Raw genomic sequence first — 27299 nt, forward strand, 5'->3', positions numbered from 1 at the left:
AGGGGGAGATTGAAAAAGACAGGGATGGGAGGAAGATGGATGTTTGGATGACATGAGCTGCAAAGGAGAAGAGGCTTTTTGGGGTGGGGAAGTCATGTTTTGGGGAGGCTGGGTGGCTCATTAGCTAAGCGTCCAATTTTGGCTCAGGTCATGATCTCACGGTTTAGGGGTTTGAGCCCCCCATCAATTCTCTGCTGTCAGCACAGAGCCCGCCTCAGATCCTGTATCTCCCTCTTTCTCTGTTCCTCCCCACTTCTTGTGCACACACAATCTCTCTCAAAAATAAACTTTTAAAAACAACCCTAATTTCTTTGAAAAAAAAAAAAGAAAGAGAGAAAGTGCTGGTTGGAAATTGCCGTGGGGAGTTTAGAGGAGCTGTAACTACACACTTCCCTGCAGGCAGTTTAGGAGAAGNCCTTCTTGTGCACACACAATCTCTCTCTCTCAAAAATAAACTTTTAAAAACAACCCTAATTTCTTTGAAAAAAAAAAAAGAAAGAGAGAAAGTGCTGGTTGGAAATTGCCGTGGGGAGTTTAGAGGAGCTGTAACTACACACTTCCCTGCAGGCAGTTTAGGAGAAGGTTGGTGTGTAGGAAAACTCAGCATCCCCCTGGGAGCTGTGAGTCACTCTTTTCTGTGTGTCTCCACTAGTCACACAAAACACGTCACTTCTGCTGACCAGATTGGTGGTCATGGGGAGGGGTTCCCTCACACCAAACAGTTCTCAGTGACACCAGCTGGGTGGCCTACAACTTTAACTCACTCTGAAGGTATTTAGTGTCAGGTCACACAAGATAAGAGGCTCAGTCCTACAAGACTTCGCACCCCACTTCCTTCTGTCAGATGCTAATAGCAAGTTCAAATTGTCACCTGTGCTTCTGACCCACGGGGTATAAATCAGAGGTAGCCACCACCCCCTCCTCAGGTTCAATTAATTTGCTAGAGTGGCTCATGGAACTCAGGGAAACACTTGTGTTTACCACTTTGCCCAAGGATATGATAAAAGATCCAGATGAACAGCCAGATGAAGAAAAATATAGGGCAAGGTGTGGGAGGGTCTTAAGAGTAGGAGTTTCTGTTCGCATGGAGTTGGGGTGTGTCACCCTCCTGGTGGATGTGTTCATCCACCTCTAAGCTCTCTGAACCCTGTGCCATTGGGGTTTTATGGATGCTTCATTGTGTAGGCATAGGTCAGTTATGAACTCCATTTCCAGCCCCTTTCTCTAGGGTGGAGGATGGGTGATGGGGCTGAAAATTTCCAGATTCTAATCAAGGCTTTATCTTTCTGGTGATCGGCCCCCATCCAGGAGCCCACCTCAAGAGAACCAAAGAGGGGCACCTGGGTGACTCGGTGGGTAAAGCAGCCATCTCGATTTTGGCTCAGGTTGATCTCACAGTTTCTGGGTTTGAGCCCCACATTGGGGCTCTCTCCCTCTTTCCCTCAAGGAACAAATGATGCTCCTAGTGCCCTTATCAGTTAGGAAAGTCCAAAGTTTTAGGAGTTGTGCACCAGAAGCTGGGGGCAGAGACCAGGATATGTTTTCTATGATCCCACAGTAGGAAATGGGCAGTTGCCGTAGGACAGAGCTGCAGTCCGAATCTTCTTAGCTTTTAAAAGCATCACCAAGGATACTCCATGGAGAAAGGATCTGAGGAATCAGAGAGACTGCTGGAGACACCTGTGTGATGGCTTGATCCAGGGAGTGGATGAAGAAAGGAAGTGAGAGGTGGTTGGATTTTGGATAGACGGTATTTTGAGTAGATCTGACAGATTTTGTTGATGGATTGAAAGTTGATGTGAGAGAAAGAGAGGAGTGAAGGATGACTCCAAGATCTTGGCTTGAGCAACTGGAAGATTGGAGCTGCCATATACTAAGATGGAAGATGCTCTGGCGGGGGCAAGTTTAGGTGAACAAAAGAGAGCAGGACCTGTCCCGATGGTTAAGTGGGGCTGCTCTTAGGGTGTGGAGGTTCTGGGAAATATTTTTCTGGGACACCTGTCAATATAAGTAATTTGATTTAAACAGTGTTTTTTTTGTTTAAAATATATTTAAAAATTCATGAGCTTGGGGTGCCTTGGTGGCTCAGTCAGTCAAGCATCCCACCTTTGATTTTGGCTCAGGTCATGATCTCTTGGTTCATGAAATTAAGCCCCACGTGGACAGTGTGGAACCTGCTTGGGATTCTCTCCCTCCTTCCCGTTCTCTCTGCCCCTCCCCCACTTGCACATGGGCTCCCTCTCAAAATAACTTAAAATAAAACTTAAAGAAAATTAAATAAAAATTCATGAACTTATGTGCGGTGTGGTGATCTGCCATGTGATTGAAAATAGTGGGTGGGAAAGGGGCACTTCTGTATTTGCTCCTTGTCCAACTAGTGTATGTAACAATTACCACCATCTCTCCCTGTTAAGGAACAGGAGCCATCTCTTCTTGTTCATTTTTGTCAGATGTGCTACCTTTCATATCTTCCATCAGGAGAAAAAGATAGCATGCTATTATTATTCTCATTACCATGACATGGTTCTTTGGAAACTCTTTGTATTGAAACAATACAGATCTTTTGTTTGCAGTTGTCTAATGCCATTTACTAATGCTGATTGCATTAGTCTTCTTGATGCCACATCACCCACGGTGCAGCCTAGGGATACTGGCTTCCATGACTCTCAGAGGTGACTACTGTGCTTTGTACATGACCACAAGTGCATGTCTTACCCAGCATATGTGGGAATATGTGAATGATAATTCATTTTATGCTAAATTTACTGCTGGGAATTTGAAAGTGCAAATGAGGAGGAGTATATCTTCCAACCATGTTGTTAGGGTGTAAACTGCCTTCCCCAAATGTGATTGCTTTCAGTGTTGATTGTGTTGCTGCCTTTAACACACATGCATCAGTAGGCAGAGCTGGAAGAGAAGTTCCATTCACTCAAGGAATGTCCATCCCTTGTCTGGCATGACTTAATACTAATCTGGGAGACTAGGATAGCACCATATTCATAAGAGGTCAGAGGACACTGATGGAAATAGCCTGTTGAGATTGTGGAATAATTTCTGGAAAAGCCTCAGAGGATGAGGCATGGCCACCCCTCTTGGAGGCCTGACATATGTGGCAGAGCCTGTGGAGGGGTGTAGAGGGGTGGGGGTGTTGGGCGTGGGAAGTAGCAGTATCTGGGGAAGGATGCACAGGGTGGTGAACAGCCATTGCCTCTTCTGCTGTTCTTGGCTGCTGTGGACTGTGGGTGGTGCTGAGGTGGGAACCCCAAAAGATGAGAGCCAATGTGGAGCTCCTGTAGGCTGCTCAAGTCAGTGGCTGGCAGCGATCTTTGATGGCCCAGAGCCCTGAACTTGTCCTGTGTCTGATACAAGTCATACAAAACCAGTGTTGGCACTGTGCTGGTAGCTCATCTCACTTGATTCTGGGACATTAACACTGCACCTGCCCCTGGGAGCATCCTCTCCCCAGGTGCCGCTGCTGGAACTGGGGCCAAAAAGAGTCCCAGGCCTCATGAGGGACTTGGGTGCTCCAAGAGTGGGATGGAAGTGGGGGGCATGGGAAGGGGGTACAGAGGAACACGGGGCACCAAGAAGGGAAGAAACAGGGACCAGTCCCATCCAGGCTTGGGGCACCCCTCCTGGATGGCTCAGTTGGCCCTGACCAGTCTTAGCCACTACAGAGGGACTTAAAAATTTGGGGGGAGGGCATCTCTGGTGACCAGGCCCAGGTTTGGGAAACTCTTCCTGGACAGCCATGGGTAGGGGCTCAGGGTTCAAGGCCCAGGGCCCAGGTAAGGGACTGCCTTGGGTCTAATGGTCAGACTGATGTCAAATACATGTTCTTGGTAATGGTCCCATCTGGATATCTAAATCTGGGAGCCATCAAACTTCTAAAAATGGCTTTATGGAAGGAAAAGGTTCTGAGGCTTCTAGCTCCCAAACTCTACCACTGGATTATAAAACATGAGAAGGCAGTTCTCTCCCTTCTTAGGTAGATGAAAAACTCTAAGCAAGAATTATTGACTTAATGGTTTCTAGAACTTCAATAGCTTATGGAAACCTACAAAGAACTCTGAGTCCTGAAAACAGAAGCAGTTCATACTATGAAAAACCACAGACCCGAATGTCCCTAGGAAGCAGCACCTCTGGGAAGGAATGACATTCTTCATGTCCCAGTGCCTGACCGAGTCTAAGCTAATAACATTTTCCCTGCCCTCTGAACAGCGTTACTTGTTTCAGTCTGCTGTCTGCGTAGCCAGGGGAATAATTAATTAACAGTTAAGTCTGCTGGAAGCATACCACCAAGTGGCACTCGGTAAATATTTGTTCTCAGTGATGAGGCTGTTGCCTATCTATACGATCAAATGAGAAAAATTAAAATGTGGGGTTTTTCTTAGCGAGGTGTTAGACGTTTGTCATCTTATTGATGAGAAAATTGAAGGTCAGAGGAGTGAAGTGATTTATCCAAGGGTGCACAGTGTGATAGGGGCAAAGCAAGCCTTGTACCCCCAGTTCCTGATTCCAAATTTATTCATTGCTTTTTCTGCTACATTGCACTACTGTTTTGGGGAGATGGCTGAATTCCACTAAGCAAATTCACATGGTGAGACATTAACCTTTCCAAAGAACAGTAAAATCTCATTAAGTCAGAATAATTGGAAGAATGGCCAGGATGAATTGGGGAAAAGTTTGAACTATTTTCAGAAATTTTCAGCTTTTTCCTTTCAAGGCCATGTAGTAAATTGGAGCGAATAACCACCAAATGGGGCCAAAGAGAGGTCTCACTGAACCTGTGTGAAGGAGCAAACAGGAATAATTTATAAATGGTACATCAACAGTTTGCATGTAAGTGATGACTACCAAAAATATTATAGGCATTTGGGGAAACAAATTCTGGTTAAAAATAAGCTAAATGTTTCCCTTGAAATCTCCTTGCAAAAATTTACATAGGGACTTTCACAAATATGTCAAACCACATGTTAAAATTATTGCGCCTTTGATTTAGTGGCATGTAAATTAACCTGTTTGATTTTGCTGTGCTCATACTCACGTTATTTCCATAGCTCACAGCAGCAAGAATGATGACATCTGTTTCTCACTTTCCATCCCCTTGATTTTCCCTCTATCCAAGGCCTACAGAATGCCTCCAGCTGCCCTGAGCCTGAGCATTTTCTGTCCATTCCTTTCCCTGACCACACTCCCCCCAGTTTTCACCAAATGACCCTCCCCTTCCTGCCACCGTCTGTGAGAAGGCCTCACATTTGGCCACCTTTCAGGTTTTTTGTTCAAGCACTAACATGAAGTTGTTCTTGAAGATGTTCAGAAATGCTGCGCCTTGCTTTCTCTAATTCTGTTGTGGAGCAGAACTGTCAGGCATACTACTCCTGAAGCAGTTGGTAAGCACCTTCTCCTTTTCTCTCTTCAAATTGACTTCTTCCTCCTTTAATGGGTAAGAATTAGGGTTGTCTACCTGGCAGGCAGCACACGGAAGACCCCACGCTGTGCAAGGGATTGTTATTGACTTACGGGCAGCTATTTGGGAAAACAGTCTGTGTAATGATCTCAGCCAAGTTATGTGCAAGTTGGGAAAAAGAAAGATATCGGGGGAAAATGGACACACACACATATATAAGGCTTTCTGTGCTGGGTGAGTTGTCCTGGATGAGATTCAAAGATCCAGGTATCTTAGGAAAAAACTGACCGAAACAAAAACCATGGCTACAGATACTTCTGCCATTTCATGTTAGTTTATTCTGATGAAATAACTTCACTTCAAAGCAAACTAGAGCTCCTCAGGCCTTCCCCGCTAGTGACCTGCTGCCCCCCTCCGGAGAAGTTGGAAATTGCAGCTTTTGGTTCCTTCCTGTCCATTTCTGTCTCCTTACCCAAAGTCACTTGGCTGCAGTGTAAAGAAGCATGGGGCCGTAAACTGCAAACCATATATTCAGTGAGTTTACATTACATTGGGTAACGGAAGGATCTTTATTGCTGGGCTGGAGGATGAAGTCTTTAATTTTGTGAATTGTATGTCCCGGTTCCACTCTCCTTCTCCCACCAATCCAAGCTAAAACCGTCTTTCTTGGCAGGCTGGGACTAGCAAGAAGTCCCTTCTGACTTGGCATCCTACCTTAGGTATCTTATCCTTAAAAGGGAAAGTCTAGACTCCTGAGCTTTACGGTCCCTCTGGCTGATTCCATAAAAATACCATTACCAGTGAAAAATGTCTATTTAATAACTTGAAGAAACTCCTAGGTATTAAACAAGCCTTCCTTTTAATGAGCAAGATTTCTAGAAATAAATGAATTACACTTGGTGCAAGGGTTGAATTTCAAAAAATTGTTTTCAGTATAGGAAATATGCCGCTAGGAGGCAGTGTTGGCATATAGTTTTATTCAAACATATCCAATATAGTCCCTTTTGAGGAAAATAATTTTTAAACCAAAGGCTATAAGAATGATTAGAAATTATAATGTTTTGTGTGGCAACAAAGTTCTTTAAAGAGTAGTAAAGGGTCATCTATCTTATACAATAATAGAACAGTAAGTTGGATAAAAGATTCTATCATCTGTGAGTGAAGTAAGAAATACTGAACCTGATTTGTGAGAAATGGTAGGTAGCAACTTGGTTAAAAAAAGAAAAAATGACATTCACTCTCCTTTTATTTCACCTCAGCCACATGCAGCCTCTGAAAGCTGTACTCCTTTGGCTTTATTTCTATGCACTGGAAGATGAGGATAGATTACTAATTATCTTAGTAAGAAATTTCTGGAAATTTTTTCCTCTTAAATACTGCTGCCTTCTCCTTTAAAGCTCAAATAGTTGTGAAGTAGGAAGGTTGTTATTTTTTTAAATAGATGAATAAACCGATGCATGGAAATTTCATGTAAAACTTAAGCAAATTAGAGAGTAAAAATAGAATAAAATACAACCATTGTAGTCTCACTGCTCTTCTTTTTTAATAGCTGAAGAAATTACAATTGCAAAACACCCCAAGAATGTGTAGAAAGCAGCACAAACTTTTCATACATTGAGAGTAGCCATGTTTATGCTAATATTTTGCATCTTCAGGTGTGAGGTCTTACGGCAGAGTAAATGTTATCATGTAAAAATATCATTCTCAATCTATGAAACTTGGATAGAATTTGGAGAATCACTATTTTTTCTTTATTATATGTAAATTTTTTTAATATTTAGTTTTGAGAGACACAGAGAGAGACATAGTACCAGTAGGGGAGGGGCAGAGAGAGGGGGAGACACACAACCTGAGCAGGCTCCGGGCTCTGAGCTGTCAGCACAGAGACTGACATGGAGCTCAAACCCATGAACCATGAGATCATGACCTGAGCCAAAGTCTGATGCTCAACTGACTGAACCACCTAGGTGCCCCTATTAGACTTTTTTAAATGCTAGCAAGGTAACAACAGGCTCACTGTTCCTCAGCCTTACTAAAGGCATTTAGGTGGATCCATTTTTGTGCAGGATGGAGAAAATCTAGCTACTGATGCCTCCTTTCCCCTCCCCCATGGGTCTATACATTTTTTAGCAGTAGAAATGGGTCAGGAAAGAGGGAGAACAACTCTGGAACTCTGAGAGCAGGAATCTGGTCTTTTGATACTTATTGATCAGGTCCCATATGACTGATTTTTTTAGGAACAAACTTAACGAAATGGCTCAGTCCCCATATCCGAAGTGTTTCATAACTGTTTTTCAAACTGTGGGTCAGACCCCACTAATGGGTCATAAAATCAGTTTGAAGGGTCTCAACCAGCAGGTTTTATCATTGAGACAGGATGGAGAGGAATAGAATAGAAAATGCCAAAATGGATCTCACATTTTATTTCAGCGGTTATATGGTATGTGTTTTACTGGATTATTATATAACTTTTGATTTTTGTTAAGGGTCATGTTCAAAAGGACTTGGAAGTCACTTCCCTCTGGCACTTTATCTGTCTCTGCCATGACAGCTGCTGTCTCATCCTCCTTACCAGCCTGCAAACTTCTTGAAGTAGGAACAAATATAGGAATAACTTTTCCTTGGCCACAGTGATTTCCCTAACACCCTATACGTGGTCTGAGGGAAACTGTTTAAGATGTACTTCTTACTTATTTTGCTTCTAAGTAAATTTCTAAAGTATACTTCTAAAATCGTCAAGTGTTATTTGTAGTTCTGTGTCGTTCAGCTCTTACCAATTTTATGTGTGAGCCTGGCGTTAACATAAGCATTGCTTCTAAACCATCTTTTCCTGGTTTGGGAGAACGGTGGCCTGAGCATAAAAGTCACTAAAGATGGTTTGCACTGAGGCTACTGTGCAGATTTGAATTTCTGTTTTTCAAAGAGCTCTCTGAGCTGCTGCTCAGTGGTGGCTTCTTTCTGCTGCATCAGCTCAGCTGTTCCTTTGGTCACTCCCCAGGCGTCGGGCTTTGACATGGAAGGGTTGTATGGCCTGCCAGAGGCTATCTGAAGATTCTCCCAGTATTCCTTCCTGGCCCTGGGGGAACAAGACACACAACGTTAGACTCCTGCCTGAGCGTCCTTGTCTGTGTCACTGAGCTAGAATATACCTCCATAGAGCTGTCTTTGGGCTCTTGAGGTGTCTGGGTGGCTCAGTCGGTTAAGCATCTGACTTTTAATTTCTGCTCAGGTCATGATCTCACATTCGTGAGATTGAGCCCCATGTGGGGCTCCCCCCCCTCCCCCCCCAGCATGGAGCCTGCTTGGGATCCTCCCTCCCTCCCTCTCTCTCACTCCTTTTTCTCTTCCCCTCTCCCCCCCCCCCNTGCTCTCTCTCAAAATAAATCAATAGAAATTTAAAAAACAAAAATTCTTCCTTCGCCCTCCTCTGCCTTTTTGCCCTCCGGGGCCATTAGCTTAGACTGCATAGCATCTGTGCATATTTCATACTTGAACTTGATAAACCAATCTGAACTCACCTATTTATCTCTCTGCCTATTAGACTGTTAGCTCCTTGGGGACAGGCCTGTGCCTTGTTCCTGCTACCTCAGTGTCCACACCCGTGTCACACAGTTGTGTACAATCAATGTCAGATGAACAGACTGAAACTGTTTCTTCTGCTTGGTGTTTACCCCCACACCCTTCTTTATCTTGTGGCTACTTAGCCCTTCAAAATAGAGCCTCCAAAATGCTGTCCTCTAAAATATCTTTATATTTGGCAGAGATAGCCATTCTCTTCTCTTGTTACTTTTTAAATCTGTGCCTCTACCAAAGGAGATACTGCAGTATAATACATTGGCTTTCTTACCCATTTTCCCCAGTACACTGAGATTCTCTAGCCAGCTTTTCATGTATGTTTTCTCAGTGCCTTGCACATTGCCTGATGTAAAATTTGTTTGTTTACTGTTCATCTCTCCCACTGGGATGTAAACTCTTGGGGCAGAGACCCATCTCACCACTATATTCCCAACTCCAAGAATTGTGGTTGGCACAGAACAGACACTCAATTAATATTTGTTACATTTAATTTATACTTAAATCTTTTTATTTAAAAACATTTTTAAGTTTATTTATTTTGAGAGAGCATGCAGTGAGCAAGAGAGGGCATAGAGAGAGGCAGAGAGACTCCCAAGCAGACTCCATGCATTTAGCATGCTTTTAGCCCCATGCAGAGCTTGATGAGGGGCTTGAACTCACGAACTGTGAGATCATGACCTGAGCTGAAACCAAGAGTCAGATGCCCAACAGACTGAGTCACCCAGGCGCCCCAATTTACACTTCAATCTTAACAACCAATTGATTAAATGTTGTTCAGTGTCCACCACATGGTACTAGCCCAGAGCATGAAATCCCACTTCATTGCAATTTATATTATTTATATTCTAAAGCCAGAAATCACTACACAAGGCTATTTTATAAACGTCTCTGTGAAAGAATTTAAGGAGGATAACTGATTATTTATCACCACACAGCACATTATCTATACTCTTTGTTATAATCTCACTTGGATATACTCATAATCTAAATGAGTTTGGTTTGGCAAATGCAGATTAAAGGTTCTTACCTGGCTCTAATCCAGGGTTTGGTGTGCATGTCCAAACCACTTCCCCAGCTGCCGTGCTTTTCTGATGCTGGTGGCAAAAATCCCCTTTCTGGGGCCAGCTCCTCTGCAATCGCCCTGATGTGGTAGGGCTCAAATCCACAGCACCCGCCAATGTACCTGACCCCCAGCCTGTAGGCCTCTCTGGCGTATTTCTGAATATCCCATCTGGTTGCAACTCTGGGCTCTAGTCCTGTAATAATAGAGTGAATTCTTTTTTAAAAATTTATTCAAATTAAACAGCTATAATAAGCATGTTATTTTCAAGAACTGAATTAAGAAAGTTGTCAACATTCACTTATTAATTTTTTAAAATTATGAGCTAATTTGTGTTTATATGTCCAGTTTTATTTATTTATTTTTTTAAATGTTTTATTTATTTCTGAGAGAGAGAGAGATAGTGTGAGCAGGGGAAGGTCAGAGAGAGAGGGAGACACAGAATCCGAAGATAGGCTCCAGGCTCTGAGCTAGCTGTCAGCACAGAGCCCGACACAGGGCTCGAACCCATGAACTGTGAGATCATGACCTGAGCTGAAGTCAGACGCTCATCCGACTGAGCCACCCAGGCGCCCCTATATGTCCAGTTTTAAATGCTGTGATAGCCAACCTTCAAGATCATTCCCAATGATCCCTGCCCTCTGATGCTTTTACCCTTGTGTAGCCCCCTCTCATACTGTTACCAGGTTGGTCTGAGGGACCAATAGCATATATCAGAAGGCATGGTTAGTGACTTCTGAGACTAACTCTACAAGGCATTATGGTTTCTTTCTTTATTTTAAATATACACTTTTTACATTTATTTATTTTTGAGAGACAAAGACTCACAGAGCACAAATGGGGGAGGGGCAGAGAAAGAGGGAGACACAGAATCAGAAGCAGGCTCCAGGCTCTGAGCTGTCAGCACAGAGCCCAATGTGGGGCTCAAATTCACAAGCCAAGAGAGCATGACCTGAGCCGAAGTTGGATGCCCAGCTGACTTAGCCACCCAGGTGCCCCGGCATTATGGTTTCTGCCTCAATTTCTCTTGTTCTCTTTGAGCAGCTTCCATGTTGTGAGAAGACTCAGGCATCACAATGGGAAGGCCAATAATCAAAGGAACTGAGGCCTCTAGTTCTTCTCAATAGAATGGCAAGAAACTAACACCTATTCCTAACAGCCAACTTAGAGAGCTTGGAAGTAGATTCCCTAGCTCTCATCAGGCCTTCAAGATGACTACAAACCTGACCAATATCTGGGCTGCAACCTCATAAGGGATGCCCAGCAAAACTATCCAGCTAGGCTGCTCCCAAATTCATGACCCACAGAAACTCTGAGATATAATAACTGTTGTTTAAAGGCCCTAAATTTTGCATAATTTGTTCTATGGCAATAGCACAGATGCTTTGCCTTTCTTCAGCCATGGTTCTTCTAGATGGATTATTTTATAATACCTTACTTCTCTGAGGGTCCCTATAAAATACAGTATCTAAAAACCTTAGAATGGAGTAAGAAGCTGGCCAAACTGGCCCTGCTGGCTGGATTTTCAGGTAGACACACCCTGCTTTCCACACATGCTCGATCCCTTTCCCTAGACTGCATGTATTCCCTCCCTGCCTCTGCTAAGCCTCTTCTTTCAAAGTTGTTATACAGTAACCTAGTGATGGTATCTTCTCCTTGCCCCCAAGACTCTGGAGTATCTGAGCAACACTCAAAACAGGGGAAAAGGATCTTGGACATAAACTGGTCTAACTTTTTAATTTTTCTGATGAGAAAATTAAGATCTAGAGCTAGGCGGCGTGGCTAAGTTTACATAAGTCGGCGACAGAGCTGGAACTCGAACCACTGTCTTTGCTGATCTCACCCTTTTCACCAACCTACAGATGAAAGGTTCAGAGATCTTTTTTGCTTGCTGGTTCCATCTTTTCCTTCTACTGTGGTCTAATATCAAAGGGTTTTTGGTTTCAGGGAGAGACACTGGGGGCAAGAAATGTGATATATACGCCATTTCTTTACGATGATAAAGCTCTATGGCTATAGATTTGGAATTTGTCAAACATTAAGACATTGAGATAATTTATGAAATGTCTGTCTTACCAAAGGGGAATTCTGGCAGATCAATGAATCCCTGCTTGTTGCAGTCTGGAGTGTGGTAGGCCAAGGGCTGACTCATCAGGTGGGCTTTCAGTCCAGCAGCCTCCAAGCCTTCTTTCATGAGCTTCACTGTCTGCAAACTAATTGTGGGGTCAAAATGGCAGTTCACACCAACGATGGAAGCTCCTGCAAGTGGGAAGAACAACTGAGCTTTAGGGATTCACCAGATAACCAGTGGCCTCAACTCTCCTCACTTAATCAAGGAGCTTTTATTTGAAACCGTGAACTACAAGTACAGCCTTTGAGTCTTGCTTCCTTGCAAACCTATTTTACCTTTGGGTGGTGATGATTATAACAGGCAGCAAGGGATTTCTGTGAAAAGTATTTTGAAGAATCTGTTATAACTGAAGTGTCATTTATGCACACTTGGCTGTCCATCTTCTTTCCAAAAAATAATTATTGGAGTTTTTTTTTTTTTTAACTACAACTTTTAGGAGTCAACTTTTCAACCTCAACGCAATAATTTTTTAACACTCCCAGCTGCCAAATTGCACCTGTGGTACCATACCACTCACTTGAGGACCGATGTTCCTTTTCATCAGGCCAATTAAAAAATATCACTGATCCAGATTCTGGGAGCAGCTAAGCTGATGCCACAAGCCACGGCATCCAGTGCTCAGCGGCAAGCATCTCAGCTGTCTTCACGGGGCTGGGTCTGCAGTTGGCTCCTTCATTCTTGCTCCAGGTCTCCCTCTCGTTATTCCTCTGGGTCTTTTTTCTCGTTCAAGGCACCAATGACCTCGATCTTGGAAATCCAGCTGTTGTTCCTCTGTTGTCATCTGATGCAGTGTCTCGGCAGCATCAGTCTAGTGGGCAATCCCCTCCTTCATCAACACTCCCCTTCTCTTGGCTTCTCATGTTCTCTCAGCATTGCTTCTACCTTGCTGGCTGCTCTCTTTGGCGTTAGGTGCCGACCCCCTCAAGGCTGAACCTTTCAATCCCACAGTGTCACTGGGTCCCAGTGAGCCATGTTCTCTTCTCCTACACTTCCTTTCCAGTCCCAGGCTTTCAGTATGATCTATATCCAGAACTCTCCCAATCTCTCTCTCTAACCCTGACCTCAACTTTGGGTCCCAGACTTAAATATTCAACAGTTTGCTTAACATCTTCACTTGGATCTTGACTACCTTTTTGTTTCCTCTCCTCCTCCTCCTCCTTTTTCTTCATTGGTTTTTGCTTTTGTTTTTTGGATGTTCTGCTGCCAGAGTTTTTCTTTACTTGCTTGACTTCATTACACTAATGAATTAATCATGTGTTGCTTATCTATTGGATGTCTATTAGGTATAAGGGTCCTTTAAAGGGATTATAGAGAATTATAAATATAGGACATGGTCCCTGACACCATGGGTTTCATAAGGGTTGACACAAAGGGCTTCCTAAGGTTTGTTCCATGATAACAAGGCTCTGTGATCAATTGTGAGTAGGTAGCTGTTTACTATATCTCCTTCTTGGAGACTGCCAATATACACAAATACGTCAAAGGCTCTGAGAAATTCTGTGTATTGTTCCAGTTTTAGTTTATGTGCTGCCTAAGTGAGTACTAAGGCTTTGAGTAAAGAGACCTGCTTGACTTGGTTTATCACAATACTTTCTACATATATTTCATGACAGAACCCTAATAATGTTCTCACAGATTAGAAAATGCTGACTGAGGATACTCCAAATCAATCGTATAAGTAGAAAGTGTTATAGTTGCTGAGAGGAGGGAGTGTTTCCTTGGGGTAGGGATGGTGATGTACGGAGATGTGGAGGTAGAATTTGAGCTAACATTGGAAGATGGACTGGAGTTATTAGGCTGATATTAATTACGGACCTATTTTGTGGCAGAAGCTGTGCTAGGCACAGGGCACTCAGTGCTAAGCAGACACAGTCTCTGCTTTTTGTGATCTTATAGTCTAGTGGGTCAGACGTTAAAGAGATAAACAAATGAAGTAAGTGGCAAGTGCTACAAAGGATATAAATAGGGTACAGTGATGTCAAACACTGTGGCCACCTACCTCGGATGGAATGGTGAAGGGAGAATTAGACGCAGGCCAGGAATCTCTGCCACTTAACAATGGGAGTCATGGAAGCCTCTTTGGATCTTTTTGAAACAAGTTAACTTGCTTATCATCCCTTCCCCCCTCCATTTTTATATTTCCAAAAAAAAAATTAGGATTATATAGCTTCATTCCTAAATCTAAATAATTGTCATTGTTAATGACAAGTATGCAGTGACTTTTGTGAAATATCAGGAGTTGGATAAAAATCAGAAGTGGAACAGCCAAATACAGTCTCTCTGTTCCCCAAGTGAGTAGGACTCTTGCACGACACTGAGCTGTGCCTTGCATTTAAAGTGAGGCAGCTTTGAAAACAATCTGTCACTTTTCCCTAATTGAAATGAAACCTGATATTAGGAATGTAAATTACTGAAAAAGATAAATTAGCATTTCATACCAAATTATTTTAAGTTCATTATACCAATTACAAAAAGTGAAGCAAATAAGAAATTTATGAACATGGAAAAACTCTGGCCAAGAAGGCAACTGACTTAAAAGTTATTGTTTAAAGGCCTAAGCTTGTTTAAAATAAAACACGTTTTTCTAATGCTCCTTCTGGTTGACTGAAATTCTTCTCATTTCTAGGTATTGAACCATCAGTGTAGGTCTAGTGGCCCCTTTGAAAAGGCTGGTATGTGTGCTTTTTACTTTAGTTTACTTTTTTCTCTTTTGGACTCAATAATATTATCAGTACTCCTAGGGGAGCAAATTTTTGGTTTTCCTTTTAGCAAAAGTAGTATGTAGGGGTCATAGATGGACCTACATTACATATGTAATTTTATTATTTATTTTTTGAGAGAGAGAGAGCACGTGGGCATGAATGCCAGTGTGGGAGAGGGGTGGGGAGAGAGGGAGGCAGGGGATCCAAAGCAGCTTTGCGCTCACAGCACAGAGCCCCATGCGGGGCTCAAACCCACAAACCATGAGATCATGACCTGAGCAGAAGTAGGACACTTAACCAACTGGGCCACCCAGGTGTCCCTGTATGTAATTTTAAAAGAGTCACTAATGACAAACTGGTCAAAATCCATCATCACCTGCTTTAACGAGGCGCACTGCACATTCGCCAGGGCTCACGCCGTGCAAGTCTCCCTCTGGGCCGATGCACATGGTCGCTGCCACAGGTTTCCCAGATGATTTCAAGGCTTCGACTGCCCACACAGCCTCTTCCACATGTTCAAAATACTGAAAGAAGATCAGATTAAGGTACTTTTTATCTTGTTTCTCCCCAATTAGAAAGCATATTTTATTGCTTAATAATTATCACTAGATGAATAGTCTTCGCGTTTTGAGTGTGACCCATTAGCATTTTTTAAATGGAATTGAAGGGTCATTACTGTGAATTGCAGTCAAAAGGTTTGAAGAACACTTTATTAGATTAACTGAATCAAATTCAGTAGAAAGCTTAAATTGGAAAAAGACGTTAAAACTAAATATTACTAGCCATGATTGGAACCTAATCTCACATGCTCCCCATGAAAACCAAAGATGGAGAAAATATACTAAGCATCCATGTCTCATCTTTGGCGATATCTTTGTTTACCTCTGCAATCAAGAAGTCCACGTTCTTCTTCATAAAGACCTCTAACTGTTGGTGAAATACTTTTTTAACTTCAGTTTCACTCTTGCAACTAAGGTACGAAGGCGTCTGACTCACACCTCCTGCCACCAAAGCATCCCCCTCATCAGCCACTTGCCGGGCAATGTCACAAGCAGCTTCATTGACTTTCTGCCCCTAAAGTGGGTGAATATATGACAGGTCAACATTTTCATGTGAAATTGAAACCAAATTATTATTCAAATGTCCACATCTCAGTTGTATGTTACAATAGAGATTTTATTCTAGAAAATGACAGGGAAAGAATAGTTCGCTTTACCAAGTTGAGCAATTTGCAGAAACAACAATAGTAGTAATGAAAACAGTAAATCTAATGATAGTATGTACGATATTACATACCAGTGATCTTTGAGAGGGTAAAAATCTTTACATAAAAGGACCTGGTATCTTCCAATGCCTAAGCTGCACTTAGAAAAATACCTAGCAAATAGTGACGACGATGATGATGATAATGATGATTTAAGATCAACAAGAATAAAATTTTAAATGATGACAGAATTCATGACTTTTTGTCATTATGCATTTTCTTAACAGATAATCACAAGGTATATTCTAATTACCTTAAGCATTAAATATTGACACTTGTCTTCACTAAACTCCAGTGCTGTAAGTCACATAGTCTCATGGAATTTTGGAACTTCTTTTTCATTTTAGAGATCAAGAAGTTGTTGCTTTGATGGCATAGTTGAAGGGTTTGCTCAACATGACAAGGTTGATTATAGCTGAGCCAGGAAGATTCCAGGCTCACTGCCCCCTTGTGCCACTGACCTTTCCCCTACACTGTGCCACATTAAAAGACTTTAATGATGTAAGAATTTGTAAGGATACCCTCTCAGCACCTTAGGAGACTGAGACAATCATTTGTTAACTTCTTTGATCTGCTTATTAAATGCCTTTCGGTCTCCAGCTGAAACCTAAAAGAGTTGTTCACACATATCTCATTTCTGTATTATCAAAAAACCCTGAAGAAACTCAACATTTTTCTCTTTGAGAACTTTGGTGATGACAGGTGTGTTTACTATGCCCTTCTAAGAGTGCCATGTGTGGTTTTACTCACAGATATTTTCTCTGCAACATAGTTTCCCCTGTTCTCCAGCTTGTCTTCACTTGCATAAAAGGTGAAGGTTTGCATGACATTGGATCCAGCCCTGAGGAACTCTCGATGAAGCTGGCGGACTGGGAGATTGAATGAGGAAAGGTATTAATTACTATTGGTTTACAGCCTGTGATGTTTTCTAAAGACTATCAGATAAACAGATGTGAGAACACCTGCTTACATTTCTGGTTGCTTGGCATTGGTGCATGCATGCTGGAGGCTACTGAGAGGTAGATCTGGTGTCTCCTGTTAAGAAGAGGAGATTATTTCTGCCATGCACACTGGGGTGAAGGGAAGAGGGAGGTTCCACAGGGGGGAATCATTTCAACATTTTTGCTGGGCAGAGAAGATGGGGAAAGGCATTCCCTACAGAGGGAAGGGTCTGAACAAAAAGGAGGCAGGAGTAGGCTTGGCATTCGGGGTGCAGTAAGTAGTCTGAAGCAGGTGGAGTCGAGGCTGTATTGGAGAAGTAGTAGGAGGGGCAGTTGGAGAGGTGGGCTGGCTGACAGAGTACAAATGGCCTAGCACATCATCCTAAGGAGCCAGGGCTTCAGACCACAGGTTTGGGGAAACCTGTTTTCCACTAGCAGTTTGTAAGCAATTGAATGATGTTATTAGTTCAGTGTTTTTGAAAGATAATTCTGGTAGTAGAGTGGAATAAGAATTGGAGCAAAGTTCCCAAGCATAAGTCTGTGGATGAATGCCAAATGGAAAATCTTTTACAGACTAAAGAAAATATGATAGGGCTTTTCCCCCATACGATCAAATAAACTCAATTTAAGGAACTACCTTTGCTTTAAATAGTATTTCTGAACTCTGGTTCCCCATTAGACAGCCTGCAAGCTTTTTAAAAATAATGGATGCTAGGGCCAAATCCACAAATACTCTATTTTAATTGGTGTGGGGCAGGGCATAGATTTTTTAAGTTTCTCCAACTGATTTTTATCTGCAGTTTTGTTGAGAACCACCAAAATGCTGTACTTTATTTTGGGAAATAAAATAAAGACTGGGGCTGGGAAAATGTTCCATTTTATTTTTATTTTTTATTTTTTTATGAAGCTGGTGTTTTTATTTTATTTTATTTTACATTTATTTTTGAGAGAGAGAGAGAGCGAGCTCACGGNCTCAGATGTCAGCATTGACAGCAATAAGCTGTCGTGGGGCCCAAACTCAAGAACCATGAACCAGGAGATCATGACCTGAGCTGAAGTTGGACACTCAACTGACTGAGCCACCCAGGTGCACCAAAATGCTCTTTTTATAAAATGATAGCGAGACTTAGCAGGTGTTCGTTTTTGTCAGGAGAATTAACTGGGCAAAGTAAGAAGTCAGCAATCCTGAGTCAGCCTCTGAAATTTATTTTGACTTTTCAGAGGGCTTTAAAAGTCAAAGGTCTCAGAGCAACTACATTAGAGGCTAGGAAATTAATAGGACACTGGAGTTCCTAGCCATTTATGGAAGAGCAGTCTGGTGTCTTTGCATGCTAGCTACCTAGTAGAGAGCAGAGAACATAGGAAGCTCAGTTTTGTTTTTTAGTGAGCAAATACGTGAAGCAAAAAACTTTTGAATTTCAGAAAATGGGTTTCTAAGCCTGGAAACTCTAGTTCTGAGTAGAAACTTAGAAGCATGCCTAAATGAGGAAGCTTCAAACTGGTTTTTGTTTTTTAAAGTTTTATTCATTTTGAGAGCGAGAGAATCCCAAGTAGGCTCCATGCTTTTAGTGCGGAACCTGATGGGTGGGGCTCCATGCACAGCCTGAACCCACAAACTGTGAGAGCATGACCTGAGCTGAAACCAGGAGTTGGAGAGTTAACTGACTGAACCACCCAGGTGCCCCTAAAACTTGTTTTAATGAGCAAAAGGAAGCAATTAACAACACTTTATACACATTCCCCATTTATCGATCAAACACAGAGCTGCTGTGGTTGGAGCAGGGTGAAGGGCCTATGGATGAGGTTTCCTATACACTTGGATGAAATGGCTTGTAATTAGGAAGCCTACCCAGGGGGTCTTTGGATGGATTTCCAGAGACTCGGTTAAAAAACCCTGGGATAGGGGCGCCTGGGTGGCTTAGTCAGTTAGGCGTCCGACTTTCGCTTGGGTCATGTTCGAGGGTTCCAGCCCCGCGTCGGGCTCTGTGCTGGCTGCCAGCTCAGAGCCTGGAGCCTGTTTCAGTCTGTGACTCCCTCTCTCTGACCCTCCCCTGCTCACGCTGTCTCTCTCTCTCTCCTAGAAATAAATAAAACATTAAAAAAAAAAAAACCCTGGGATAGTGGGCAAATTGTGTATATGTATATTTTACACTGCGTTTTATACCCTTTTGTTAGATTTTTCCAGAAGGCAGTGACCCAACTCCTTGCTCTTAGTCAATAGGATATTCTTCCATGCTTCTTAAAGCTGCAGAGCTTCTCAGAAACGTAACCCAACTTAGACTCATCTGGGAACAATTAATATGAATTCAGATTTCCTAGGCCCCTCCAGATCCAGCAAACCTTAATTCTTTGCTGAATTCTGTACTAATTTCCCTGGGTATAAGAACCACATCTTTTGGCAGAGACTATGATAGGAGAATTAGTCCACTTAAATAAGACAAAAATACTCAAGAAACAGATGGCCAAGAGATAAACATGGTGTTTCTGCACTAATAAAAGAAAAATCATTATCAGAGCAGTTTCTCTGCTTGAGCTCCTCTAATGCATAACTTTAAAAAAAAATGTGACATAAAATCGAAGCTTGTGGTTTAAAATACTTTTAAATGTTTGTTTATTTTTGAAAAAGACAGAGTGTAAGTGGGGGAGGGGCAAAGAGAGAGGGAGACACAGAATCTGAAGCAGGCTCTATGTTCTGGGCTGTCAACACGGAGCCCAACGTGCGACTCAAACTCATTATAAGATCATGACCCGAGCCAAAATCGATGTTTAACCAACTGAGCCACTCAGGTGTCCCTCAAAACTTGTGGTTTAAACAGTCTTATTTACATGACAGAGTTTGCACAAAGGTAGCTTATCATTAATATCAGTTTGGCTCAAGAAATATTTCATTGAATTTAATGCAGCAAGCTGACCTTAAGAAACAAACCATAGAGAGATGCCTGGGTGGGTCATTTGGTTAAGTGTCTGACTTCTTCAGCTCAGGTCATGATCTCATGGTTTCTGGGTTTGAGCCCCGCGATGGGCTCTGTGCTGACAGCTTAGAGCCTGAAACCTGCTTCAGATTCTGTGTCTTCCTCTTTCTCTGCCCTTCCCCTGCTTGTACTGTCTTCTCTCTCTCTAAAATAAATAAATATTAAAAAAAAAAGAAAACAAACCATAGATATTTTTTAAGTCCTCATTCTTGAATCTTAATTATCCCATTGTGTTCCTTAAAACCCTTTAATGGCAATGTTTCCCAGAGCATGGTCCACCTTGCTATCACTTGGGAACAATTATAAATAGGCAGGTTCTTGGACCCACTCACAGACCTAATAGATCCAAATCTCTAAGTGGAGGCTAGGAATCTATCATTTTTAATTAACTGCTGGTACAATGAAAATTTGAGGACTACTGCTACTTTAGCTTCTCAAGCCTACTGAATTCCTCCCTTCTTCCTTTCCTTTCCTTTCCTTTCCTTTCCATTCCATTCCATTCCATTCCATTCCTTCCAGGGTAGAACACAGTATAATTTCTACATTTATTTGGAAATATAAAAGTTGTGTATATTTGCTGGGCTCAACAGTGTGACTATAGCTCTCTTACTTTGAATACTGTTTCAGTATAGTTTGATTTGAACACAAATTTCTGTACTTCTCTAGCAGAAATAGATGAATACAACCAAGATATTATCAGGAGAACAAACAATAAATTTCATAATAGTTAACATTTGTAGTGTTTAACATGCATCAGACACTATTTTAATGACTTTACATATAACTTATTTAATGCTCATAACTTTTGAAGTAGATGTCAGTATTATCTCAGTTTTATAGGAGAGGAATCTGAGTCCCAGAGAAGCTAGGTAATTTCCTCAAGTCCACACAGCCTAGTGGCTATCAGAATTTGATTCAATTAGTCTGAATCCAGAGTCTGTATGTTTAATTATAAAACTGTACTGTCTCTCAGTTTATGTGCTTTGTTAGTTTCTATCCCTTATCACTGAGTTCACTGAAATATGCTCTTAAATAACAGTAAAGACAACTGTTCAAGCTGTATAATATTCACAAGAATTTCCTCCAGTTTCCTCTGAAAGAGGCTGCTTCTTTCACAGTGTTGGCTACTGATGGCTGTCAGCTGAGACCTTCTCTAGGAAGTGCCCTAAGCCAAAGGGAGCTTCCTTGCCCAGGGCTAAGACCTCTCCTGTTAGAGGAGAGGGTTGATAGTTTGCATGCAATGCTTGGTTTATTGGTAAGGAGAGAACAAAGATCCAGCTCCCTGATCTCAATTTGGGACTACTCTGCAGGGCCTGTCCAGCTCCAGAGCTTCCCGAAGAATGGCCAAAGCCTCTGTTACAACTGCATCACAGTGTAATTCCTCCCTCTGCCCAATCCCAATTCCCTCGCTCCCTTAGTGGTGTTATTTCATAAATTCACTCCTCATTAATACTCCTGAGCACACATCTCCACTTCTGGCCAGCTAGTAATGAGTACCCACCTCATCCTGGGTGACAGAGTTCCCAGCATGCTCTAGGAGTATAATTGTTTAAAAACTTTCTCCTGTGGTGAACTAGAATGAGATGCCCTTGGAAGGGAATGTACTGGCAGGGGCAGTATCCCAGATGTTTGAGAGATTCAGGAGAAGTAGTAATTATAAGGACTTTAGAATCGGATGGCCAATGTTGGGTATCACTAACATACTGGAGAAAGACAATGAAAGGTTAAGGGTGATTCATCATCACCAGTTTAAGGTAAAATATGAAAGTCTAAAGATCTCCTGGGTGGCATATAAAGAAGCTCACCTCTTGTAGCTAGAGAGCAGAAAAAGCTGAAGATCTGGCCCAGGACCAAGTTATATAGGGAGCAGAGAGTCACAGAAGTTGAATTCTCAACCAGGCAAGGCTTCTATCACCAAAGTTAGGGTCTGATTAGGAAGAAATGGGACTCTGAGATTGGGATGAAGACATATGAGTGGATTCGCTCATGAACCTTAAAATCCCAAATTTCCCCCTGAACTCTCTGGGCCTGCAGAAGTGAGCCATTTCTCCTCTTTAAAGATTTATGTTTGGGGTGCCTGAGTGGCTCAGCTGGTTAAGTGTTTGACTCTTGATTTTGGCTCAGGTCATGATTTTATGGTTTGGAAGATAAAGCCCCACACTGGCTCTGTGCTGACAGTGTGGAGCCTTCTTGGGATTCCTTCAGTCCCCTTCTCTCTGCCTTTCCCTTGCTCTCAAACACACACACACACTCTCTCTCTCAAAGTAATTAAATAAACATTAAAAAAACCCACAAAGATGAATGCTTCCTACTTGCTTTAGGTTGATGCAGAAGCCTTATAAGACAGTATCATCTCCCTCATGTTCCATCCCAACTCCCCTCTTAGCATCTCCCCATAGAAGATCTGTGGTCAAAAAGAGTAAGATGAGAGAATAAGGTACATAGGTATGGGTGCAGGGCAGGTAGATAGTTGAATTTAAATAGGCTGGGGCTAGTATATAATGCATTTAACTAGTTGGCAAATGTACAACAGAGGAGGGCTTATCTACCAGACAGTGAGTGATACTGTACCATGGAACTCAAAGCAGGTAGGGAGGGAGGAAGAACACGTTGGGAGAGAATGGATAATAAACGCTAACATGGAAGAGATGAAGGACTGAGAATTTTGGTGAGGTTGAGGAGTGGTAGAATTAGAGTCCGCAGAAAAGACAGAAAGAAGCAAGTGGTTAGAGAGTGGGGACCTTGTTCAACTGGAGATGAGGAAGAGATCAAGGCACTAAGAGGAAGAATTCTAGACAGATCATCTGCATGGACACTGAAATTACTCAAGAGGTGAGGGAGGGAAGGGCGGGCAGAGAAGAAGGCAGTGAGCCAGGTTCTAGACTCACCTAGAGGGAGGGGCAGGAACCAAGAGGCAAATACAGGTGACAGCAACAGGGAGGGCCACTGTGATCATCCTCCACGTGAATCTGTACTTACATACCCATCACAGTGCCCAGCCAGCAATAATAAATGTTGGAAAATGTGCCACGAATGTCTGTGTTTGATGGCATGCTCCGAGACTGGTTGATGTCACACCCTTTTATGAGAACTTAGAATAGAGCTATATGCACCAACCTGCTTCTGGGTGCTCCACGGCCGCCTCGGGGGTCCAGGGGCCTGCCTTCACATAGCCCCTCTTCTCCAGTGCAAAGACAAACCCTCCATCTCCAATCACAACTTCTCCAGAATTCAAACGTTCTAGAATGCCCTAAAATTATAGATGGGGGTGGGGGAGGAGGAAGGGAGTTACTTGAGTTATTTTTAAGACGATTTTCTATTTTTAATACTTTCCCTATCATATTCTTGAGAAGTGTGATTTCTTCAGAATTCTCAGAAAGTACATGTGTTTATAAATTCATGACTATAAGGCAAACAACCAGAGTGCTCGTATAATGAAAACACGAAACTATGTGTATACATGTGCTGGGGGTGAGGGTCTTTCAGAACACAGTAAGAGTTTTGAAGAACATGGTGGGAAAGTGTTACCTTTGAAGAAATATCTACAGAAGGATTCAATGAAAACGTTTTATTGTAAAGCCTCAAATGAATACTTAATCACGCATTATTAAAATGGTGAAAGTCTTATTCTAACAGTCCCAACAGTTGGCCTGGCCCCATCTGTCTCTCGGTCAATCCCTGGGGCCTCTGTCAGCCAGGCGGCAAGGTACTTTGACACCCAAGGGTCACGTATATCGCCTCCTCCCTCCAGCCCAACCATCCGCAGTCCGCAGTCCGGCTGTCAGTCTCTTCCTCCACCCGTCTATCCATCCACACCACTCCCCCTTCCACTTCCCACACTAGACCAGGGCTGACAGTCTGGACTGGAGCACTCATCCCAACTAGGAAAGAGAGACGCTTAATCAGGTGCTGGAATTGCTGGGTTTAGGTTTTTAAATCTTTTTAACAGCCCTTACTCCGCATCTTACAGTCTCTGTGCCCATTTTTTCCCGAGGCTTGAATGGTACATTTTGTTGTGATCGCAGAAACCAAACTGGGGGTGCAAACTTGCCATGGCCCACCCAACGCGTGCGCCCCGGGGCTGCGGCGGGACCCGCACAGTGCGCCCAAAAACCCAGCAGGTAGGCGGCCCCGGGATCCCGCTGCACCCGTCGAGGCGCGGGCTGCAAACGGTCTGGGAGCCGCGGGCGCGCGCCTCCCTGGTCTGCCCACGCAGGGCGCCGAGGGGCGGGCCCCGCGGCAGTGAAGCTGACGCGGAGTCACGGCCGGGGCGGGGGGCATTACCAGGGTCCCCCTAGTCCCACCGCTGGGGAGGAGAAAAGCCGTGCCTGTAGGGCTAGGAGCCGCACCTAGGGGAGTGCTCTGGTGTTAGGTGCGGGACTCAGAATTGGGAGTCTTGGAGCGCTGGGGGTGTCCTGGAGTCCTGGGTCACTTAGATCTAGGGCGCGCTCTGCATATGGGCGGGGGTGTTGGGGGGCGCCCAGAGGCACCTTGGGGTCCTGCCCGAGAAATTCTGAGAGCACCTTCTGGTCATAGCTGTACTCCGAGAACCCCTCTGCACTTCCTGACGCTGGGACGTGGGGGCCGGGGGGTCGAGACTCAAAGCCACCGCTGGGATGGAGTGCGCCCTCGGGTCCCCTGGAGACTCACCCTCTTGGTCTTTTTGCCCCCAACGGGTGCCATTTCCGAGGTGTCCGGTGGATAGTAGGCACGGAAGCTGCCAGACGAGGGGAGCTTTACTCCGCGCAAAGCCCGGAGCTGCCCCACCGCCGCAGCCAGGCTCTTTATATCCTGTCCTGGGCGCGGGGTGGGTTTCCCCAGCCTTGGCGCGTCCAACGCGGGCCTTGCACGGGGAACACGCCCCCCTCCCCCCAGCTTTTTTACTGAGGCCCGCGGCTAGCTGGGAACTTGCCCTGTGGAGGAGAGGATCGAGATTGTTCTCTCAAACAGGTGAACAAACAGACAAGTAAAATAAGAAAATAACGGGGTTGCCGCTCGCTCAGGTTTCCACACTACCCCTNTTACCCACTTAAGTCACCAGAGGAGGCCCCTAAGAATTCTATTCATGCACAAATATTTGTCAAAGGCCAGGATACAAGGTTATTGAATGGAGGAGGTGATGCCCTGGGAAGAATTTGCCTGAGGTGTGATCTAGGTGAAATGTATCCAGGGGTTATGTAACAGAATACAAGCACAGCATTTACTGAACGGCTAATACTAACTCTGAATTACTGGGTATGTTCAAAATGAACTTTTGCCTTACATCCAAACACGCCATGCAGTTTCTAATAACACAGTAATTTTCTAGTAAGAATATCTTTCCAATATATAATCAGGACAGACTTTTAACATCTCTATATACTAGCGGAAATATACCTTGGACATTTCAAAATACAGTTCGAAACCTGTGTGTAAAGACATATAGGCATTAGAAGAACTGGAAAGAAATAGAAATGTTAACAGTAGTTATCTGATGATGGTGGAATTAGGGCTTTTTTTTTTATTTTTTGCTGTATTTTCCAAAATATCTTTAAAATGAGAACACATAGATTTTAAAATAATAAAAACATTACTTTAACAAATGTACAACACGACAGTAAATATCCTGGAGAACAGTTAAAAATCCTGAAACAGAGTTCAGAACCTTTTATCCAAATAAAAGCACATAAGGGAATTTTGTATGTGGAACAGGAACTTTCATTTCAACAAATGCAAAGAAAGAAATTATTGCAGCGAATGATGAGTTAATAGAAATTTAGTTTATAAAATGATGTGCACTCAAGATACAATTGAGAAAGTAGAAAAGTTCTTTTTCTTGTGATAATTGTCGAGTTTAATATGGGAAAAAATGTAAGGATGATGGATGCATATACTGTAATTTAAATAATCGAATGTTTCAGTTGCCCAGCAAGAATGAGGAATGAAGGAATGTTAGCCTTCCCAGGGTTTACATTTTCGACTGTTAAAGCATTGGAGTGTCTGAGAAGCTAATAGTTTAGTTAATGAATTAACTACTTACAGTTGTACCCTGATGAGTATGGGAGAAATGAACAGGTTCAGAGTGAGTTGGCGGTGGCTGCCCGGAGTAGCTGTAGTGGCGGGTACCAGGCGATAGGGGGCGATATCGGGGCTCTGACAGTAAAAGCTGAAGTGGACTTCATCAATTTCACACTGTTCCAAATTTAGCAAAATTTAGGAGAGATTTTTAAACCATTAGCATTTAATTTAAAAATTAATTGCGAATTTTTAGTAGATCATGGAGATACATTGCACAATTTTAAGGTCTTTCCCCGGCTGCTGTTCCCAGTACAAGTCCTTCCTGGAGGTAACCACTATTCCCTATTCTTCCAGAGCAACTCTATGGATATTTAAGTATATACATGTATAGCTGACAATTTGTGTTTAAATGTAGGACATTTTAGCTATTTAAACAGTTGTCCACTTCTCCCTATTCCAAAATGATTTATGGGCAGTTGTTGAAATATTTTTGTTTTTTCCACAGCTTCTCAGTTTGTTATCCTACTTCCCCACCCCCATCCCAATTAGGGTCATTAAAAAGAATTCATTCACCTACTATTTCCACAATAGATAATAATATCCACAGCTCACTGGGTGTTTACTGTGTGCCAGGTAATATGTTAGATCTTTTACGTGCACAGTATCATTTGTTCACAACTCTGTGAGGTGGGCACCTCCACTTTGCATTCAAGAACCATGAAGTTAGGAAGTAGAGCGGTTATCAGTATGACTTCTAAAGTTCCTTTGCCCCGTTCCCAAAGGACTAAGTCCGTTTTGTTACCACCTGGGGTGTGAGTTCTGTAATAACTGTTTTTGGGAGGTTGCCCATGTCCTTTGTTCCCTGCCAGAGCAATGAGATGATGAAGGTCATAATACTGAAGACTTTGGCCTTTTACAGAACTCATTTGGTGTTAAAAATAAATCTTGAAGGGAAGAAGGAGGGATAGAGCTGAAGATCCACCTTCCTCTGTTTTATAACTTTCAAAGAGTGGCTGTCTTTCTGTCTTCTGCTGGTGCTTTGCTTTACTTATAACCCCATTTATTCATTTAATAAACCTTTAAATGTTTTGTTCACACAGTGTTTCAAACACCGTGCTTGCTGCTGGAGGTATAGGATATCTCCTCCTTTTTTTCCAAGTGGGATAGAAACCATCTCATGTAAGAATTAAAATGTCTCCTTTTTCGATCCGTAGATGGGAAAACATTAGGACTTGTCATGTTCCAT

At 42.9% G+C, this 27299-nt stretch overlaps 1 protein-coding gene across 2 annotated transcripts; it reads right to left on the reverse strand.

Annotated features, from left to right (window-relative positions):
• Positions 1 to 6928: 6928 nt before the first annotated feature.
• On the reverse strand, positions 6929 to 24788 carry BHMT (betaine--homocysteine S-methyltransferase). 2 transcript variants are annotated; one of them, XM_077759892.1, is made up of 8 exons: positions 24707 to 24788; positions 23174 to 23306; positions 16894 to 17012; positions 15762 to 15953; positions 15256 to 15403; positions 12123 to 12305; positions 10014 to 10242; positions 6929 to 8486 (listed from the first exon to the last, which is right to left on the reverse strand). In XM_077759892.1, exons 1-8 carry the CDS (start codon positions 24737 to 24739, stop codon positions 8300 to 8302), a joined length of 1224 nt encoding a protein of 407 aa, XP_077616018.1. In that variant the 5' UTR covers positions 24740 to 24788; the 3' UTR covers positions 6929 to 8299. The 2 variants fall into 2 exon arrangements, with proteins under 2 accessions (XP_077616018.1, XP_077616019.1); XM_077759893.1 differs by lacking the exon at positions 24707 to 24788 and adding an exon at positions 24013 to 24177.
• Between the last annotated feature and the right edge of the window lie 2511 nt (positions 24789 to 27299).

This window comes from Crocuta crocuta, unplaced genomic scaffold, assembly GCF_008692635.1.
Source record: "Crocuta crocuta isolate KB4526 unplaced genomic scaffold, BGI_CrCroc_1.0 scaffold162, whole genome shotgun sequence".
In the NCBI taxonomy this organism is placed as follows: Eukaryota; Metazoa; Chordata; class Mammalia; order Carnivora; family Hyaenidae; genus Crocuta; species Crocuta crocuta.